Below are 22690 nucleotides of genomic sequence, written 5' to 3'. Positions count from 1 at the left end.
GTAAATTGTTGTTTTTTTTAATTCATATAAGTAAACATTACATTAAAGTACTAAATAAAGATTATTAACATTAATAATTAAAAAAATTTGTATACAGATTTTTAAAAAATAGTTAAATGTCCACAAGATAGTTATCTTATTAATGGTAAATCATTATTCTCAACCTAATCAAATTGTCAATTTTGGTTTAAATGTCTTGTATACTAATTTATGTAGTAATGATATTTAGAATTTCCAAACATATGTATCCATATTTTGGAAACTTATTGTTAACATATTCGATGTTTACTTTTTCAAATGAGTAATTATTATTTTTACATTTTTTTAAGAATAAATATTATGGTAAGTTTAGTCTGCCTAACAATATACTTAATTACATTCCATATTGACACAACGTTTACATAATCACTTATGTTTTCTACCCTATATATGTGTAGGATACAAATTACTTGTGATCAATTTTCAATTATATTACCAATCTATCACAAGACTTCACAAAAAAATTCAAGGTAATTGTTTTTTTTATCTATTTATCGATATATGTATTGTTTTGTATGATATCCATTTTCACGAATGAAGGTATAATTGTTATCCATTTTCTATATTTTCACAGTTTATACTTCATTATATGTTTTATATACTACTTTGTTAATCCGCTGCAGATTTTGTTATTAATACAAGATGTCAAAGAGAACCTTTAATTTTCGTTCATCAACATCATCATCTGGTAAATCTAAACAGTTTGATGTTAACAGTAAGTGTCTATTATGAAAGTTTTATAATTTTTAAAGCTACTATACTGCGTGTTTAGTTTTAATTTTAATAATCACATATACATATAGGTGTTTTGGATAGAACTCCTCTGTCAAACATTTCGAATGGTAAGTGATTCGTTTTTAAATATAACAGATAATGTAGTTTTTTGTATATTTTTGTTAATTATGAAACTTCTAATACTTTTCTTTATGTGGTTTGTTCAATTTTAAGTTATTGATACCGGTGAAAGGCGAAGAATCAGAAAAAGAATACTTGAGAGTAAGCGGTCGAAGAATAAAACTTCTTCTTCAAATGTTGGTGTGACGTTACGTGATAAAGAAAACTCATCTCACGTATCTAATGTTACAAATCAGATAGATATGACAATCTCTTTTCAGAGAAGTGTAGATGCTACGCTATCTTCATATACTAATAGTAAGTGTAAATAAAATTATTAAACCACTAATAACTATGGGTATTTTTAATAATCTATTTATAGATATAGGTAATTTTGACAGAATTCCTCTTTCAACCATTTCTACAGGTATGAAATTCTATGTATGTTAATGAAAAATCATTTTATATGTTAACTTCCTTTTTTAAATGAGTAGTAATTTATTTATTTATCTATTTGTTGGAGATTATTCAGTTATTGATACTGCAGAAAGACGAAGTATCCGAAAAGCAATAATTGACAAAAAGAAGGGAAAGAAAAAAACTTCTACTACAAACGTTGATGTCGGCATACGTGGGAAAGAAAACATATCTCAAGTCTCTAATGTTACACATAATATAAATACGACAATCCCGTTACATGGAAGTTTGAATGGTATGCCTGCTTTACTTGATACAAACTTTTGTACGTTAGACTTTTTAATACTTTATATTAGTTTGTACACGTAATACTAATAATGTATAGAATAAGTTTTAATTATTTTTTTGTTGAATGTAGCCAGTTAGTAATTAGGATATAATTTTTAATATCCTTTTTAATGTATTTTCCAGGTAATGATAATTTGCAAAACAACGATCTTTCCGTATGTACCCCTGGCGTATATTCGATTAACTCAAATATCTTGACATATACCAATTCGACTTCAGCATCTAACCGAACATCACTTAGTAAGTTGTCAGCCGGAAAGCGCAAACTGAAGCACAAGTCACGTGATTTATCCCCAGTAGTTATGCAAAGTTTGGAATCGGGTGATCCTAGCAATGCTGAAATTTTTGTTCCAGATCCTTATAAAGGAATTTCAAGTGGTATATTTTTTGTATTATTTAATACACACTGTAAATTACCAATACTTAATAATTTTGTCAATATATTTTTTAAATTTATACAGAGTACATAGATCATGGTGATCAAGTTGTTATATGTGATATTTGTCATGCCAAGTTATGGACTTCCGAAGCTGGAAAAGGTCGATTGACATTGGGCAAGTTATGTTATGGTTTATGTTGTGGATATGGGAAAGTTGAGCTACCAAATTTAAAGGAGGCAAATTCGTCGTATCAAAATTTGTTCCACATGTCAGATCAAAGAAGCAAGTTCTTCTTAAAGAATATCCGACGATATAATTGTATGTTCTCTTTTACATCTATGGGTGGAAAGGTTGATTCGAAAATAAACAAGGGAAATGCTCCATTCATATACCGAATTAGTGGTCAAAATTTTCATAGCTTAGGTAGTCTAAAACCAGCTAATGGCAAGCAAGCTAAGTTTTCTCAACTATACATATACGATACTGAGAACGAGGTATATAACAGACAAAGTGTATTGGGGTAAGTTAATTCTGTATATTGCGTTTTTTTTCGGTTATTACATTTATCTAAATATAGTTAATTTTTTATTTTGACTTTCATAACAGGCAACAGGTAACTTCACATGAACAGGAGTTGGACGTCGAAATAATTGAATACCTTAAAGATTTTTTAGATTCCCATAATGAGTTGGTTAAATCTTACAGAATGGTACGAAACCATTTTCAACAAAATCCGGGAGCAATCCTTAAGCTCCGACTTATTTACAACAGAGACAAAGATGGAAGAACTTATAATCTGCCATCCTCGACTGAAGTAGCTGCTTTGATTGTCGATGATTTAGATGCTTCTGTTGATCGTCGTGACATTGTTGTTGAAACTCAATCTGGTATGCTTAAACGTATTAGTGAGTTACATCCATCCTACCTTGCTCTTCAATATCCTATTTTTTTCCCGTTTGGTGATGATGGATATAGAATCGATATTCCTCATAGGGATGGTGTAACAACCAAGAAAAAAATACGACCAAAATGCACAATGCGGGAATTCTTTGCATATCGAATACAGGATCGCATTAGTGGTTATTCTTTGGTTTTAAACGGAAGAAGACTGTTCCAACAGTTTTTGGTTGACGCTTACACTATGGTTGAAAGCGAAAGGTTAAATTTCATACGTGGTAAGCAGAAGAATCTACGATCCGAGACATTTGAAAATTTACAAAAGTATAAGCACACAGGTCAAGAAAATTTATCGAACACCGGTCAAAAGGTAATTCTGCCTTCTTCCTTTACTGGAGGGGCTCGGTTCATGCAACAAAACTACCTTGATGCTATGGCTTTATGTAAATGGTTTGGATACCCAGATTTTTTCATAACCATTACATGCAATCCTAAATGGCCTGAAATTTCAAGATTTCTTAAAGATACTTCAATTAAACCAGAAGACAGACCAGATATACTATGTCGATTGTTCAAGATGAAGTTGGATTCAATGATTAAAGATCTAAAGGATAACATATTTTTTGGTGAAATAAACGCAGGTGTGTATTTTATGTTATATTTTTTTTAGAATATCTTATTAATTGCACATAAATTAGATATGTGTAATTGCTAACACATACACTTTTCAACTTATGCAGTTGTTTATACCGTTGAATTTCAAAAACGTGGCCTACCTCATGCACACATTTGTTTATTTATGAAAGTCGATCCTAAACTTCCCACCGTAGATCACATAGATCCTTTTATTTCAGCTGAAATTCCAGACAAATCCGAAGATCCGCAGTTATACTCACTTGTGTCTGAGTATATGATTCACGGTCCTTGTGGGAATGCTAACTTGAGCTGTCCTTGCATGGTTGACAAAAGATGTTCTAAACGATTTCCTAAAAAGTTTTCTGCTCAAACTATTATTGACTCAAGTGGTTTTCCGGTTTATCAAAGAAGAGATTGTGGTCGTACTGTTATAAAGAAAGGTGTTCAACTTGACAACCGAAGTGTTGTACCGTATAACAAAAGTCTATTAAGACGATACCAAGCTCATATTAATGTTGAATGGTGTAACCAAGCTGGCTCCATAAAGTACCTTTTCAAGTACATTAACAAAGGTCCTGACCGGGCTACCGCCGTTGTGTTTTGCGAAGCAGAAGGGTCTAGCATTCAGAAACCAAAAGACGAAATAAAAGAGTACTATGATTGTAGATACATATCTGCTTGTGAAGCTTCTTGGAGAATTTTCTCAAATGAAGTGCATTATAGATATCCTGCTGTAATGAGGCTTCCTTTTCATTTACCTGGTCAGCATAATGTTGTATATGGTGCAGATGATGATATTGAAGATGTCTTGAGCAAACCATCCGTTGCTTCTTCGATGTTTTTGAAATGGTTTGAATTAAATCAACGTGATGACGAAGCATGTAAATTGACTTATGTCGAGTTCCCACAAAAGTATGTTTGGAATGTAAAAGATAGACGCTGGCAAATACGAAAAAGGTATCAAACTGTTGGTAGAATTCATTCCGTTTCAATTGCTTCTGGTGAACCTTATTATTTAAGGATTCTCCTAAACAAAGTCAGGGGTCCCAAATCATTTGAAGATATTCGAACAGTTAATGGAGAGTTATTCCCCACTTTTAAAGACGCATGCTATGCAATGGGTCTTCTAGATGATGACAACGAATATGTTGAAGCAATTAAAGAAGCAAGTTTTGATGGTCATTGTCGGTATTTAAGAGCATTATTTGCCACAATGCTGTTAACAAATACTCTAACAAGACCTGAATTTGTTTGGGATAAAACGTGGCATTTATTAGGAGACGATATTTTGTACAGACGTCGGAAAGAGACACGTATCCCTGGTAAATGAGTTATTTTATTTTGTCACCTATATGTTTTACATTATTATATATAATTTTTCCAAATTTTTTTTTGTGCTTTTTGTAGATTTAACGCTTCCTGAAGATCAACTGAAGAATCAGATTTTGTTTGAAATTGAGAATTATTTAATTTCCAATGGTTCATCTTTAAGTAAGTTTACTACAATGCCTTATCCTGATCATCACTCTTTACGTCAAATTACCAACCGTCTAATCAACGATGAATTATCCCAAGACATAAATGAGTTGCAAACTGAGTTTTGTCGAATGAAAGAATGTCTAACTGAAGAGCAGTCGAAGGTTTTTAATGAAATTATGCATGCAATCGATAGTCAAAATGGAGGGTTGTTTTTTGTATATGGTTATGGTGGAACTGGGAAGACTTTTTTGTGGAAGACATTGGCTTCTGCAATTAGATCTAAAGGACAGATTGTGTTGAATGTTGCTTCGAGTGGTATTTCTTCGTTATTACTATCTAAAGGAAGGACGGCACATTCTAGGTTTAAAATCCCCATTAACTTGACAGAAGACTCCATGTGCCACATTAAGCCAAACGATGATGTTGCTGACCTACTAAAAGAGGCAAAGTTGATTATATGGGACGAAGCCCCTATGGTCCACAAGCATGCTTTTGAGGCACTAGATAGAACAACGAAAGACGTTTTATCGTCTTCTATGGGTCACCAGTCTGAACTACCATTTGGGGGTAAAGTTATTGTTTTTGGTGGGGACTTTAGACAAATCCTCCCGGTCATTCCTAATGGTACTAGACAACAAATTGTCAATGCATCTTTGAGTTCTTCATATATATGGTCAGAATGCAAGGTTTTAAAATTAACAAAAAACATGAGGTTGATAGTTGGAGCTCAAACATCTAACGTTGAGTCTATTGAGAAATTTGCAAGATGGCTACTTGATATTGGTGAAGGAAACCTTGGTTCAGAAAATGATGGTGAAGCACTTATAGAGATACCGGATGACTTAGCAATCACCAATTTGGACGATCCAATACAAAGTTTAATCGACTTTGTTTATCCTTCAATTTTATAAAATTACAAAAAATCTGGATTCTTTTCTGAGAGAGCTATTTTAGCACCAAAAAATGAAGTTGTTCATGAAATTAATGATCGTTTACTTTCGTTATTTTCGGGTGAAGAAAAAGAGTATTTGAGCTCTGACAGTATATGTCAAACTGAGCAAGTACTTGATTCTTTCCAACAAGATTTGTATTCGGCTGATAATTTGAATGCTCTTAAAATAGCCGGTTTACCTAATCATAAGTTGGTTCTTAAAGTTGGTGTTCCTGTAATGCTTCTTCGAAACATTGATCAACAAAGTGGTCCATGTAATGGAACTAGACTTCAAATAACCTTTCTCGGTAAACGAGTTATTGAAGCTGAAGTAATATCAGGTGGGAATATTGGTACTAGAGTTTATATTCCAAGGATTTCAATGATTCCTTCTGACAAGAAGATACCGTTTCAGTTTCAAAGAAGGCAATTTCCGTTGTCAGTATGTTTTGCTATGACAATTAACAAAAGTCAAGGGCAGTCTTTATCAAGAGTTGGGCTATATTTAAAGGATCCAGTTTTTAGTCATGACCAGTTGTACGTTGCTTTATCGAGAGTGAAGACGAGAGAAGGTGTCAAAATTTTAGCGTACGATGCTGATGGTAAACCTTCGAAGCAGACATCAAATGTGGTTTACAAGGAGATATTTGGTAACTTGTGATGTAATTTTAATTACAGTTATTTTATTTAATATAGTAGATATTTGGTAACATGTGATGTAATTGAATCAATGTATCTATATCCTCTTTAATTTTATTTAACCATCCCGACAAATAATAATAAATAATTATTAATATCCTAAAAATAAATCAACCCGTGGGTACCACGGGTGATAACCTAGTTATTATTATAAAACCTTATCGATTTTCTTTTCTTTTTTTTTTCTTTGTTATTTTTTAGATGTTTAGGCTTTAGCCCGTGATAATAGATTTTGCCAGTTAGGCATTTAGCCCAGCCCATTTGTTAAGATGTTTAGGCTTTAGCCCATGATAATAGATTTAGCTATTTAGGCATTTAGCCCAGCCCATGACAGCATAAGTTAATTAGGAAAGCATTAGCCATTCCGGCTTAGAGTGGATGGAAGAGGCTCTTGCCTCTTAGAAAAGAACAAGGTTCAAATCCTGGTACGTGGTATGGGTTAAAATTTGTATTTATTTGTGTAATTTATAAGTAGGAATAATGTAACCTTTACGGTTAAAAATAATAAAATAAAAATTATGAAACCATTAATGTTGATTCGGGATCGATGGCACATCTTAAGCGAACTCACCAAACAATTACAATTAAAAATAAAAACTTATTGTCTTATATGTGACTACTCGATGGAATACCACATATGCTATGTCGTCTCTCTGGCAGTGGCGGAGCTTGACCCGAATGACGGGGGGTCGAAAACGTATATACCCAAAAATTTCTATAGAATCGGGGGGTATATACCCAAAAATTTCTATACGAAAACTACATATATAACACTACCAAGCGAAAAATTCGGGGGGGTTGGGCGCCCCCTCCCGCCCCTTCTATACTTCGCCCCTGCTCTCCAGTCTTGGACCACATTACTTGATTGAAAAATGTTAGTTGTTTTAGGTGAATATATCAGATTGGAACACTTTGCTTGATTGAAGAATGTGAATTGTTTCAGGTGAATATATCATATAAACGCTTTGATAAATTTTGTATGTATGGTTGAACAACTAATTCGAGTTCATGTCTTTATTAGTTTATTTACATATCATTACATGATAAATATGTTGATGGTGCATCTCTCATCATCATGATGGTGAATTTGTGATTTGAAGATAGTGTTTTAAAGCTAGTTTACAAAAGATGTATATAATCTACCTTTAAACTTTTGAACGTAATGTTGATAGTTATGTTTGGATATTCACGTTAACTTTTAATTGTTGTTAGTTTGTGTTCGCTTAGTATCGTAAACAAACTAGTATAAACTATTAGAAGATAATAAAATGTATAAAGTTCCCAATAAACGTGTTCATAATTAATTGCTCATGAAATTTAATTAAGTTTGTATTTACTTTTAAGTCTTTTAAAAATAATTCCCATGCTAAACCTAAAAGGCAAGCTTTACTTGAAGGTCAAGTTATATCTATATGGGAAGGTGTATATTTGAGTATTAAGTTGTACAAGGGCGCTTTTTTTTTTTTTTTATATGGACTACAGTTTGGATGTCGCTAACTGCGTTAGTAGTTAGTATGTTAGTATCACCAAATTAGTAATAAAATCCCCCTTGTCTGGTCTTGAATCCAGGACCTCTAAAAGAAGCAAAAACTTTCCCACCTTCTCCTTAACTACTAGGCCAAAAGATCATTGATGCCCCTTTGCCTGGACTTGAACCCAGGACCTCCATGCGAAGAGATAAAAAAAAAAAAGTTTTACAAGTTTGACATTTTGGGCAATTAAGTCTGCTTGTGGCCAACTTGTTGGAAGTAATTATTAATTAATAAACTTAATCTTGACATGATGGTTGAGTATTTATATTGAATGAATAGTTTTTTGGGTTTTTTTGTTTATATATTATTGAAAGTTGGTATGACTTTTTATCTTGAGTTTTTAAAAATCCAATCCAAAACATATATAAATGCTTGATGACTATATATGGATTAAAATAAGATACAAGAGAATACCCACATGTAGTTAATAGTTGTATAAATACGAACAAGAAAGTTGAATATATGTGTGTATTTATATACTCATTTGCTCGGCTACCTTTGTTTAAGACTATTCATTAATATTTTTATAATAAATAATTCACAAACACTATGACTACTTGGCTGCCTCGGCATGAACACCCTTCATAAAGCGTTGTCACGCTAAAGGTTATAAATAATATGTAAAACAAAAAGAATAAAACAAAACTCAAGAAGGCTACTAAGATATCCGCAATTTGAACAACCAAAACCACATAAAGTTGAGCAAAGGATAATAAAATCAATGTGAAGCCAACATTTTCGTTGAAAGATCGACAAACTTACTTGCGATAGAAACGTAACAGAATCAAAGAGTGTAACATAACAACCATATCTTGAATAAAATACAAATCAGTTTCAATGACTATTGTTTTTAAATTTATACTAACCTACTCTTAAATACTTTTCAACGACCATTTATGTTACAAAATTTTTAAATATAAGTTTATCTATATAACTTCTTAAATGAATGGTGGTCTATTGGCAAAGACAAAGTCTTTAAAACACCTAGGTGGGAAGGGAGAGATCTTGGTTTTAAGTCCCACAGATAACAGGGGATTAAAGAAATTATCCTGTTAAAAAAAAAAATGAAAACATCACTTTTTTACCACCTTAGGCCCACCACTATGAGGATTGGACGCAGCCAGGTGAACGACAAAAATACCACCTCGTTGACTCACCAATCAAGATAGCTTCCTAAAAACGGAAAAGTGTTAAGTGGTGCTCCACTACTAAATGCGCACACTTTTTTCTTTTTGTTCGGTTTCACAATAATTGTTTATAGCCAAACTGATTTTAATTGTTTGCTCAGCAACAAAAAAAAAAAAAGGATCAGTAATTTTGCAATGGGGAGATATTTTGTTCGGAAAAGTGGTGCCTCCACTACTAAATGCGCACACTTTTTTCTTTATAGATCGTTTTTAGGATATGATCTTATAAGTTGGTTATAGTTATTAGTGTAAGATATAATAAAAGAAATAAAATCAAATCAACGTTAGAAATTGCTAGGGGTGTGTATGGGTCGGTTTAGGTTAAAAACCATAACCATAATTGTGATGTCAGTTAATGGATGACTATAATCATAACTGATCGGTTATTGCGGTTTTGATCAACTGATTTTGAAAGTTAGAACAGTTGGTTATTAGTAAGTTAACCTTGAATTAAGGCCTAGCTAAAAGTAACTCAAGTTTTTTTTTATCATTGAAAAAATTATTATTACACATTTCTATATATTAGTATATTACATATTATTAAAAATATATAATCTATAAATTTAATACCAATTATTACCGAATATTCAAAGAAAACACTATAATTTCATCCATAATTATAAACAAACATTCAACAAAACGATATGATATAACTCATAGATTTTAACAAACATTCACACAAAATTACAAAAACATCAACGGTTGAAAAAATTGTGAAAAACCCAAAATCCAATAAAGATTTCACTATGTGTCGGGGGCAAAGTTATTCGACAAAGGCACCTAAAAATAAGAAGTGTACAAAGACACAATGGATCGCAAAATATAACACAAGGTCAAAAAAAAGACATATCGAGTCACAAAAAAGACACAATGACACAAATATAGAAAAGACATAATAATATAAGCAAAAATTGTAAAATCTACAAGCTAAACATCTATTCATAACCGATATTCAAAACCGATACTTTTTTTAAATACAACTGACCATTTTTTTTCCTTTTCCCGGTTCTTATATAATATACAATTTAGTTTTTCTCTTATATATCTCTAATATAAATTTTGATGTTGGAAGTTAACATATGTATTTTCTGTATGAAAATCACGAGGATAGAAAATAACAATATTATAATTTCTGGTAACATATTTAGAAGACGTACGATTGGTTTATTAAAATGAAACCTATTTTGCCCTTTTTCGTGACTATATAATAAATGAAACCTATTTAAAAAAAAAAAAAGTTTATTAAAAAAATAAATTCATCAAAAGTCCATCATTATATAATATATTGTTTTATCAAATCCGATTCATGTACCACGTTTGTTTTGATTTTTTTTATTATGTTGGCATAATGTAATAGGCTATGTTTACATAATAGTTCTCAAAATATTAAAGTTTGAAGTCACACTTGTCTCCTTTCTTCTCCATTTGTTTTCAATGCAGAAATCCATTAAAATACTTGAAACAAAGGTTTAGTGGTACCTAAATTTGTATTTTATAAGAAAAAATAAATGATTTTTTTCAAGAAAGATCGATATCAATCAATATCATGATATAGTTTTATATTTAGTTGATGAAGTTTCGTGACCTTCCTCTAGATGAGATGAGGACGGGATTTTAGCCTTCCACATTCTTGAAGCGAAAATTCAAGCCTCATGTTTACGACCTATGTAAAACATTAAACGCGCTATAATATATCGGAAATTTCATGAGGTAATCAATAACGAAAGGCAGAAAAACAAATAATCAATAATATATACTATTGAAAACTCAAAGTACTATAATTTATGGGTAGATCTAATTCAAAGTATTATTCAAGTAAGCTAATTTATTCGATTACTATAAACATATTGATATAACTTGGTAATCTCGATTAGTATAAATTCAGATGATATTTCGGGGAATTATAATGTCAATGTGTTCGAAGCTTCTTAACAATAGACATCCTAGAGAGTCTTGATCAGTGTGGGTCCCAACCATGTCTCAACATGTAACTACCCTTTGTTAATTAAACCAAATCATATAATTAAGAATAATAGTTATTAAAAAATATTAGCACATATAAAGTTGAAAACGCGGATCAATCCATTTAATAATATTAATATTAATAATTTCTCAGTTATTTGACGTTAATCGCGGTGTTGGTCAATGGATCTCCCACCTTTGAGTTTGGTTACTCCAAAGGTAATTAGACAAGGCGACCCATTATCTCCGTTCCTTTTCCTAGTGGTTATGAAAGCTCTTTCTAGCATTCTTTACAAAGCTGGGAGGGATGGGTGGTTTAAAGGTATTAAAACGCCTAATAATGGACCGATTATCTCGCATCTTTTTTATGCGGACGACGCTCTTTTAATAGGGGAATGGGATAAGGATAACGTTTTGAGCGTGGCGAGATGTTTGAGAATTTTTTATCTGTGTTCGGGCCTAAAAATCAATTTACATAAATCTAATTTATACGGGATGGGGGTGGAAGATGACGATATTAAAGATATGGCCAAGGTGGTGGGATGTAATACGGATAACATCCCTCTTTCTTACTTGGGGATTAAGGTGGGGGCTAATATGAATAGAATAAGTAATTGGACATCGATTGTTGAGGTTTTTGATAAAAGGCTGTCGGTTTGGAAAGCGAAATCAATATCAATGGGAGGGAGACTAACCCTAATTAACGCATTGTTGGAAAGCCTCCCTATCTACTACTTGTCGCTGTATAAAATTCCTGTTGGGGTCATTAAGATGTTGGAAGCAAAAATGAGAAAATTTCTCTAGGCAGGGTTAAACGATGTTATTAAAATGAATTGGGTAGCTTGGGATTGGGTGACGTGGCCTAAATCTAAAGGAGGGTTGGGTATAAGTCGCATTAAAGAGGTTAATGAGGCTCTCTTAGTCAAATGGGGGTGGAGATACAGGGTCGAAAATCAAAACTTATGGAGGAAAGTGGTCGATGCTTGTCATGGTAATGTGAATCAGAGAAGTTTTCTTCCTTGTAATGGTAAGTTGGGAGGGTGTTGGAAAAATATCGTTAAATCGTTTAACCTTATTAAAATCAAAGGGAAGGGTGTTAAACATTTTATTATGGGTAAGGTTGGGAATGGGGAGGATATTAGGTTCTGGATTGACACATGGGAGGGAGATAGGCCTTTTATGGATAGATGGCCACATTTGTTCGGGTTGGATTTGTTTAAATCTTGCAGGGTCGCAGACAGGATGGAGAGGAACAGGGGAATTGGCGGGTTCAATTGGTACTGGTCTAGATTGCCAGAGTCGGATGTGGAGATTAAGGAGTGGCAGGAATGCAGAGAGACCTTAAATAAGGTGATCCTTAACAATTCTAAGGATAGGTGGGTCTGGAATGAAGATAGCCAAGACGGATTTTCGGTGAAGATGGTTAAAACGGCTTTAATCAACGAAAGGGGTAATAGTCAGCTTCCTAATTTTGAATGGTGTAAATGGGTGCCTATTAAATGCAACATTGTGGCTTGGAGAGGTAATTTGGATAGACTTGCTACAAGAGTGAATTTAAGAAGAAGAAATGTTGATATTATATCTGTTTTGTGTCCTTTTTGTAACGAGTTTGAGGAAACGGTGGAGCATCTTTTCACAGCATGTTCTATGACGACGCGGGTCTGGGCGGGAATAAGTGTGTGGTGTAAAATTCCACCGATATTTATTTTCGACTTCAAAGACATATTGGATATTCATAACTATTCTCAAGTTGGAAAAAAAGCCAAGAAAATATCCGATGTATATGTTGTAATTTCCTGCCCTTTGCCCGTTTGGGTCGGGGGGTGTTTGTTGTGTATTGCCTTTTACCCATTTGGGTCAGAGGTGTGTTTTTAATGAAGTTCTCTTTTAAAAAAAAAAGTTATTTGACGTTAATAAAGTGCATTGTAAAGTGAGCAATCATATTGCAAGTAAAAGAAATACCTTTTTTTTTCACTTTCATCAAGGCACTAAGTGGCCACACAATAAATAAATTGTCTTGATCAGAACGTGTTACGTGTCCAAATTTTCTGTTGAAAATGAATATAACTGAAAAGGATATTGAAGACGTTTCTTTGATTAAAACTTAAAACATAAAGTAAACATGCATTATCAAGATTGGAATTCTTGATGTGTTTTAATTTCTTGTCGTAATCTTTGGTGTAATTTAGCATCTTGCTAAGTTTTACATATATATGTATCTATATAATTTTGCGTCATTCAAAGTATAAACTACAAAAAGAAACGAAAAGAATAAGGGTTAGAATCAAATACAAAGTCAATCTTCTAAAAATAAGAAGGGTATCAAATAGACCCCGCGATTGACCTCATTCAAACGATATTGGAACCGTCTCATCGAACTCTACATTATAGCTAAATTTTCAGTTTTTGAATTTATTGTGGTCCTCAATTCGACTTTGGATAATTGCAACATCTAGCTCATAATTTGAGGAGCATTTACAAAATCATTACGTTTGAAACAAAAAGAGTCATATCAATAATGAAACAAAGTTCTAATGAGCGAGGGATGTACACATTCCTAACTAAAAGAACAAAATTTGTAGACCATTTCATTCTCAACACATATTACAAGTCACTACGCTTGTATCTTGTACAAGAATCAAGTCTATAAACCTTTCTCACAATGATAGTCATTTATTCTCTTTTGGATTTATCTTAAAATAAATTTCTAGATGTGTATAACTAATTTATTTGTTGTTATTATAAAGTTACTCTTACATATAACTACTAGTAGATTAAGCTGAAATAACATCAACAATAAAACTAAACAGTCTACACGACAATTCATTTACGATTTGTTAATGTTTATAGATTTTTTATAGACTGTCAAACTGTTTACAACCCATTCTATAACTTGTTTACAACCCGCCAACCCGTGAGTGATATGCTCATGTCCGATTTTACATGATTTTAATTGTGTGAGTTATGATTTATATCTTTAACATCAATAATAATTATATGAATCAGTTTCATTAATTACAAAACATGTTTTCACCACATATTAGGGGTTGAAACATGTTAGAATTTATTTCATTTTTTGCTAAAAGTTAAGTACCAAACATCAAAATGTATACCTTAAACCATGATTGTGATCTGATCTTAACTACTCCCAAACTTCTATACAAAAAAAAAATTAACAAATTTAACATGAAAAAAAATCCATAATCAAACCCTTGGAACATAAACAAAGGAAGACTTCACCATAGAGTCAGCTTGGGTTTGTCCATCACAACTCAGCTCTCTAATCAACCTACCTAACCTCTTCCCTTGCCGGAAACCACCACTCTCCTCCTTCCCGCTGCCTTGTTCTCTGACCGATTGGCTTTTTCGGTGTCGGTTTTGCCTGCTTTTGATGGCACTCATGTCCATCTCCGTGGGAATCCCAGCCAACCCAAACCCATAATAATACCACCGCGATTTCATCGAACCCGAAGCCGGAAATACCCTCTTCGTGTCATGTTTGCCACCTTGGTTCCTCCCTTTGTTCATAGACATTAACTTGGCAAATTCATTGTTCCGGCAAGAACTAGAATCTTGATCAACTTTCTTGAATTCTTGGGTGTTACTTGAGATAGGGTTTTTGGGAAGAATCAAATTCCCACAAAAAAGTATATCTTTGTTTGGGAAGAAGTTGAAATCTTTGTTATTGTTCAACCATTCTTGATTGAAGAACTCAAAGCTATCTTCATGTTTCATGGAGTCTTCAGAAGTTGTTGTGCTATAATTAATATCATCACTATAAACAGGAAGATCACAAAGAGAAACAGTCTCTTCGGATCCATCATCAAGATTAGATGAATGATCTTTGTCAGCCATGATTAAGAAAGAAAGCTTCAAAGTAGATTGCTAATTAGGATTTTGTTTATAAACTGGAACCACATTTGTAATAGGTATGTATGGGATATATATACATGTGTTATATTAATTATATTTTATGAATTAAAGAAATGTTGGCTTTACTTTTTCAACCATTAGTGGATCAATATTGTTTGTATATATGACTTCTACAAAATCTATTATATTGATTAGCCTTGTTGTTGAGTAATGTTGATTAAATATTTAAAACATGCATATTAAGATTATGGAATGGTCTTTCAACGCACTAACCTTTAAAGTTGATTTGCATTCAACTTTTTATAACTTATTGCTAAATATTTATCACTAACGAAATAGATCTTGAGAAGATTTGTAAAAACTTTATGTAACGATTGATATTTGTGACGTGTATATGACTTCTACAAAATCTATTACTGATTAGCCTTATAATTGTGGGGTAATGTCGATTAAATATTTAAAACATGCATATTAAGAATCTATTACTGATTAGCCTTACAATTGTGGGGTAATGTCGATTAAATATTTAAAACATGCATATTAAGATCATGGAATGTTCTTTCAACGCATTAACCTTTAAAGTTGATTTGCATTTAACTTTTTATATCTTATATTCTTATTGCTAAATATTTATCACTAGCAAGATGGATATTGAGAAAACTCGTAAAAACTTTATCTAACGATTGATATTTGTGTTGACGTAATAAAGGTTAGAGATAATCACTATCGAGAGTTGGTTTGTGTTAAAAATAATTGGTTTTCACCCATGGGAAGTTGTATATGGCACTTTCAAAAGTCCAAATAAAAAATGGAGTAAAATTACTAAAACTAGATAAAGATGCAAATACAAAATTAGAAATAAAACAACAAATGTTGTATACAAAAAATATTTTTAGAGATTTATGAATTGTTTATAACTAGGTTTGTTAATTATAAATATAATCAAACTTTGTCCTTCTTTCTTGTAATATGTAATTTCATTTATAAGATTTGTTTTGTCCAAAGATTCATATAATTTATATACTTTTAATTATTTAACCCATCTATTACACGAGTATATCACCTAATACTAGCATTGTAATATTTTTTTATTTTTTTATTTTCTTTATTTTTATTTATTTATTTTTTAAACCAATAACAAATATCGTTCCACACGAAAAATGGCAATTACAAAGCAATGGTAGGTAGTCGGGCAACAAGTTGCGCCGCCACCCCCTTTTGAATAGAAAAACCAATTCTACTAAATACAAAGTTTGAAACCTTTAGCGACGAAGAATTACTATTAACGACTTTTTGAAGCCGATTAAAAAATCGCACAGCGTCAGGAGCGAGACCACCAAAGGTATCAAACGCAAACGGGACAAACACATGTTGATTCTCCAGGCAGGCTTTCTCATGTTTTGCCACTTTACTCGCCTCTGCCTTGAGCACCGCTTGCCCTACGACAAAGCCCTTGTCCTTGAGCCCGACAAGGGGGGAGACTCCAGTTAGGTCTACACAAGCGTGTTTCCCCCCTTCCCATCCAAACACAAGGATATCCGTCGGGCGTAAAGTGGACCTCCCCTCTAAGGGGTCAGTCAGGAAATTTACTGGAGCCTCCTTTTTGGCAGAGATCCTGGCCCGCTTAAGAACATCACATAACACATCTCTCACCCAATCATGCCGATATTTAAACCCTGGTAGCTCTTTACAGTGGATCGCGTGCTCGCCGAAAGAATCCAAACACGCTTTGCGGCATACTGGACATGGCTCGTCAACTGGGAACAAAGGAATCATCAGTCGGTATCTAAGGATAGCACGGTATTCCATAGCCGACATGTGTTGCCCCAAGCCTTCAATAGGTGCGACATACAGAAAATCCTGAGCATGTGGGGCACGTAGACATTCAAACACAGCTCTTTGCCGAGGGGATAAAACAAACTTCTCTTCAAACCTCTTGACAATTTCGCCATATAAGGCATTCGCCAGAATTTTCTGGGATTTAGGAGGGGCGGTGTCTATAATGTAGAAACCGCCAATATCAAGGTCGGGAAGAGAACTATGCAAAAGGTCCAACGCACTCCTGTAATCGGAGTCTAAAACATCCCCACCACATTCTCGGAGTATGTGGTCTTGTAAACCCCAAGATTGGGCCCTTGAAGCCACGAAAGCATATGAAGAGGCATTCTCGGCCGTACAAATCCCTAAGCCTCCGAACCGGGTCGGGAGAGAAGCCAACCTCCACTGGAGATCTCCGAAAAGGCACCCCCACAAATAACAATATCCTCTAATGCTCCCCGGAGGCCTTCATAAAAAACAGAGACAGCTCCCCCGACCAAAGAAGGTTGACACGTTCGAAGACCAAACAGTAATTTAGCAACACCCATACAAGAGCGAAGCAAGAGGAGCTCGCTTTGAGGGTCCTGTAGGCGTTTAAGGCACCTCGTCAGCTCGACTGCACAGTTCGCTCTTTTAAGAGCCATACTACTAATAAACTCTGCATCACGACTAACGGCACCCCCCAGGAGTTTCACACCCAGCACCGGCCTCCCAATCCCCCGAGGGAATAAGCCCTCCTGAACCTTTACACCATTGCAGGTTGGCCAGAAAACTTCAGTTTTCTTAATATTAAGTTGAAGCCCTAAGGAAGGACCCTCCGCTCTGATGATATCTAAAGCATTAGCCACTTGGGTGGCATCTCCAATAAGCGTTCCGTCAACTAGGTGCCAGGCGTGAAATAGAAGTTTGCAGCGATCCCTTATTCGGTGAACAAGGGGGTGTAGAACAAGGGCAAAAAGGAGGGGCCCCAAGGGGTCCCCTTGTCACACCCTGACTTTTGCGGAAGCGTATGATGTGTGACTGGTTTAATATCATTGCATTCAATCATAATATACAACTACATGATTAAAACGATGTTCATCCATTCATAAAAATTTGAGTATACAAACACTGGTTATTTAAGTTTTAAAACACAACCTTCGACTAGGTTACAAACCAACAAAAGTGGACGACATCTAAACTTGAAGTCTACTTCTAGAAATAACACCCGCGCCCAAGATCTATCCTGTTACCTGAAATACATGTAATTTTGGAAAACATCAACAAAAGTTGAGCGAGTTCATGCGTTTTGTGTGAGTATTGTAATCTTATAAATCTTTGAGAGGCTCCTTTGTAAACAGGTATGAAAAGCGTGTATGAACATAATTGTTTTACAAGGACCTTAAGGCATGTGAGGACATAGGGAGCACTCGTAATGAGTAAGTTTATACCCTTGTCGATTTCCCTCGACTATGTCAATTTACCTTGACTATTTTAATTTACCTTGACTATGTCAATTTCCCTCAACTATGCCGATTACCCTCGACTGGGACTCCGAGGCACTGCTTTGTACTAGTTGTGACCATGAGTGGGGTTCGGCCGTACCCGTTAGATCTAACCCTCGTCCCTAATTAAGTATTAATGGCATTTCAAGCTTCTGGATTTCGGCCCTAGAACAGTATTTCTTTTCCATCATTTCCTTGAGTTCGTCCCAGCTCAGTGCATAAGCAGCATCTGCACCAAGGGTTTGAACCTGAAGGTTCCACCAGGAGAGTGCGCCATCCAAAAATAACCCTGAGATAAAGGTAACACTCTGCTGGGGTGAACACTTACTCATTCTCAGAATGGAGTTAGTCTTTTCTGCCCAACGAACGAATGCAACTACACCTCCTGTGCCATCAAAATTCAATGGCTTGTAGTCCAGGAACTGTTTATAGGTGCAGCCAGTTGGAGGGTTATTTCCGGAAGTGCCACAGCTGTGTTCGGAGCGGGGGGCTTCATGTCGAGCAATTGCCTGTGAGATTCGTTCTTGAAGCTCGGCTTCTGTCCTTGGTAATGTACTGGTATTTGTGTCACGTCTGGGCGGCATTCTCTTCTGTCAAAATGGTATGGAGTAGGTTAGACAACATTCCATAATTGTCTACGAGGCACATAGTACCATATGTAAACGTGTAATCACCCAATATCACATGCATTTATACTCAACAATGTGTGAGCGAGGCAACAATTTCTGAGCCTTCATATAGGCTTGGCAACTTGGTTTATTGTTTTCCTTCTACATAACTTTACAAGACGGGTATACTTTCCCTGAGATGGGGGTTGTCTATGTAATGTCACTGAATTTCTCCGAATGTTATCCATCTTTACTTGCTTAAATATCGTTTCTCAATCGTCTCGTACACGGGTAGAAGTGTCAGGCACGAAGTAGGCAAAGACAGGCTTCCTACTTTATAAAGTGCTAAAGCAATGGTCTATGTATTGTTCTACCAGATGAAGGTGTGAACACCTAGAGTTTATTTTTGGAGGGATGGTGATCATCAACCTGACCCGCAGAGTCCACCAGGATTTCCATGCACTACAAGTTGTTATTACGTGGGCCCCGTTAATAATAAATTGTCTTGCACAGTTACCCCAATTTTCTCTCGTCCAAGCAGATGGTCAATCAAGGAGGGGACACTACTGTCTTATACCTCTGTCATGGAAAGGACCATTGCGACGGTCCACGCGCTAACACTCGTTATCGTTACGCGCGAATAGGCACGATGATCAGATGAAACAGGAACAAGGAGAATTCCTAGTAGTTGGAGGGACACCTTCAAGATGAATACTTCATCTTCCTTGTCTGGCCAGGTGTCATCAATCTTGCTTCACAAAAGCCGCAGGGATCTCGTCCTGTTGATTAAGAATTCGTTCAAGGTTGCCGCCTCTGCCTCGCCGTCACTATCGTAGTCAGGCACCTTCACGATCGAGAGAGAAGAGCAGCCATTTCCTACGGAAGCAAGCTCAGAATCTCGTTTGGTAATCACTCCAGCCATGAGCTTTGCAAAGAACGTGAGGTCGATAGCTTCATCGTGCGGGTAAGTACAATAATAGGAGTCGAAGTCGAAAGTATCTTATTCACGTCAATAATCATTCCATACACTTATTTGTATGTATGTATATATATCAATAAACAAGTATGTTACTTATCATAAACAGGCATTTCGATGCATTATATCACGTATAACTCTCGTTTATTCTTTGGGGGGTTCATTTTGTCTTTGGCAAGTCTAACTCGTGTAGACTATGCCTTAGTTGGCACCTTATCTTGAGGGTATTCCCTACTAATGTCCTTGCCTTGTCTCTTCTTTGAAAAATGTTTGACTCATGGATCTTGACGCTTACGTGGATGCAGTGAAAACCTTTTTGTAAAATGTTTTTGTGAGAGAACTCTAGTGATTGTAGTCTAGACTCGAGAAAGAATCCTAGTTCACAACAATCGAAGCTCTGATACCAAACTGTCACACCCTGACTTTTGCGGAAGCGTATGATGTGTGACTGGTTTAATATCATTGCATTCAATCATAATATACAACTACATGATTAATACGATGTTCATCCATTCATAAAAAAATTGAGTATTACAAACACTAGTTATTTAAGTTTTATAACACAAACTTCGACTAGGTTACAAACCAACAAAAGTGGATGACATCTAAACTTGAAGTCTACTTCTAGAAACAACACCCGCGCCCAAGATCCATCTTGTTACCTGAAATACATGTAATTTTGGAAAATATCAACAAAAGTTGAGCGAGTTCATGCGTTTTGTGTGAGTACTGTAATCTTGTAAATCTTTGAGAGGCTTCTTTGTAAACAAGTATGAAAAGCCTGTATGAACATAATTGTTTTACAAGGACTTTAAGGCATGTGAGGACATAGGGAGCACTCGTAATGAGTAAGTTTATACCCTTGTCGATTTCCCTCGACTATGTCGATTTCCCTCGACTATGTCAATTTACCTTGAATATGTCAATTTCCCTTGACAATGTCGATTTACCGCGACTATGTCGATTACCCTCGACTATGTCGATTACCCTCGACTGGGACTCCGAAGCACTGCTTGGTACTAGTTGTGACCATGAGTGGGGTTCGGCCGTACCCGTTAGATCTAATCCTCGTCCCTAATTAAGTATTAATGGCATTTCAATATTAAGTCTATGCTCACATGATCTAGTATTTCATAGGCATTTCATACCGTTTGAGTATTCGTAACATGTATTCCACCCCCGAGAGTTATAAAACCAAAAACAGTTAAGAGAAAAGGGGGAGCATGAACTCACTGTTTTGCGTCTTCGGTACTCGTAACTCAAATCTCGTCAGCAAACACGACTACCTACAATGTGCTAGGGTCTATTAGACGAGCGGCCCGTGCCTTGCCTTAGTATTCATGTTTTGAGTTACGTTTCTTTTATGTCTCAAATATTATTCCAAGGTTTCGTGACAATACTTCTCAAGTATTTATTCTCGTACTTCCTTCCCAAGGATGGGAGTATTTCCTATATGTATCTTCGTATTCTCGTATTTGTAGCTTCCCAAAATAATATATTTTCTACTTGTCGAAAATATGATACGCTTTGTAATAATAATAAAATCATACTTTCATTCTTTTGTATTCACAAAAATGTTTACAAAAAATATATTTGTAACGGTATTTTCCGGAATATTTTATAAGTTACGTTCTTGTTCGGTTTGCCAATATTTAAGTGTGTAACTTATATACTTTATTCCTTGTAATTTTTGGTATTATTTTGGATTGTAAGTTCTTGGTATTTTGTTAAGTCATATTACTTTAAATCCAAAAATAATATAACTATACACAAAGTATACTCATATTCACACAAGTGTCTTTAATATAGAATATATATTCTAAATATATATTTATCCATTTTTATTTACAAAAACCAACCTCCAATACTCGCATTTTTGTAACAAAATTTATGGCAAAGTTTTTATTGAAAATCTATGATCAAAATACACTTGCAAGTACTTGTTAGAAAATATTTCTTTAAGTGTTTGTATTTTTAGAAAATTTTGCCATAGTTCCCTTTGAAAATGGAGGTGTCCATGCTATTTAGCATATCATTTTCTTTTAAAAAATCACCACACAATAATCAACAATCAACCCTAAGCAATATTATACTTAACAAGTGCAAAAACTATACACTTTATATAACAACATGAACTTGATCTTTTCACAAAAACTTGTAGTAACTTGGTAAAGTGTTTAGTGAGTTTAGTTACCCCTTAAAGTGTGTTTATCCCTTTAAAAATCTCATTCTTAAATAAACTAGGTGTTTACAACTTGTAATCACATTTTACAAAAATGTTTCTTTATAACATTTTCTTGTTTCATAAGTGTTTATACACTTGTTTTATCACTAAAAATAGTGTAGGTTTAAGTAAAATCCATGATCTTCTAAAACCATATTTTGAACTTGGTTTTATTGGAAAATCATTCACAAATCATGGATTCACAATACTATTAATTCACTTTGTTTATTATATCTTCAAGAAATCATTTCATTTATCAAGTTCATGTCTACACAAGAAGATGATTATCTTATGTTGTTACATAATCATCCTCTCACTTGCTAGATCATGTGTTTAATCACAATCTAGCAAGCTCCATGTGATGAT

General features: G+C 34.5%; 2 protein-coding genes across 2 annotated transcripts; both read left to right on the top strand.

Annotated features, from left to right (window-relative positions):
• Nucleotides 1-681: 681 nt before the first annotated feature.
• LOC110869798 lies at nt 682-6622 on the top strand. The gene is made up of 12 exons (XM_022119017.1): nt 682-754; nt 843-881; nt 988-1191; nt 1256-1300; nt 1406-1615; nt 1709-1711; nt 1762-2016; nt 2100-2538; nt 2625-3556; nt 3656-4873; nt 4959-5906; nt 6048-6622. The coding sequence occupies exons 1-12, from the start codon at nt 682-684 to the stop codon at nt 6620-6622; spliced, it is 4941 nt and encodes a 1646-aa protein (XP_021974709.1).
• A 4902-nt stretch (nt 6623-11524) lies between these two features.
• On the top strand, nt 11525-12145 carry LOC110869799. The gene has a single exon (XM_022119018.1). The coding sequence runs from the start codon at nt 11525-11527 to the stop codon at nt 12143-12145; it is 621 nt and encodes a 206-aa protein (XP_021974710.1).
• The last annotated feature ends 10545 nt before the right edge of the window (nt 12146-22690 follow it).

This window comes from Helianthus annuus, chromosome 8, assembly GCF_002127325.2.
Source record: "Helianthus annuus cultivar XRQ/B chromosome 8, HanXRQr2.0-SUNRISE, whole genome shotgun sequence".
Lineage (NCBI taxonomy): Eukaryota > Viridiplantae > Streptophyta > Magnoliopsida > Asterales > Asteraceae > Helianthus > Helianthus annuus.
Note: the sequence above shows the minus strand (reverse complement) of the source record. Positions and strands in the feature narration are given on the sequence as shown.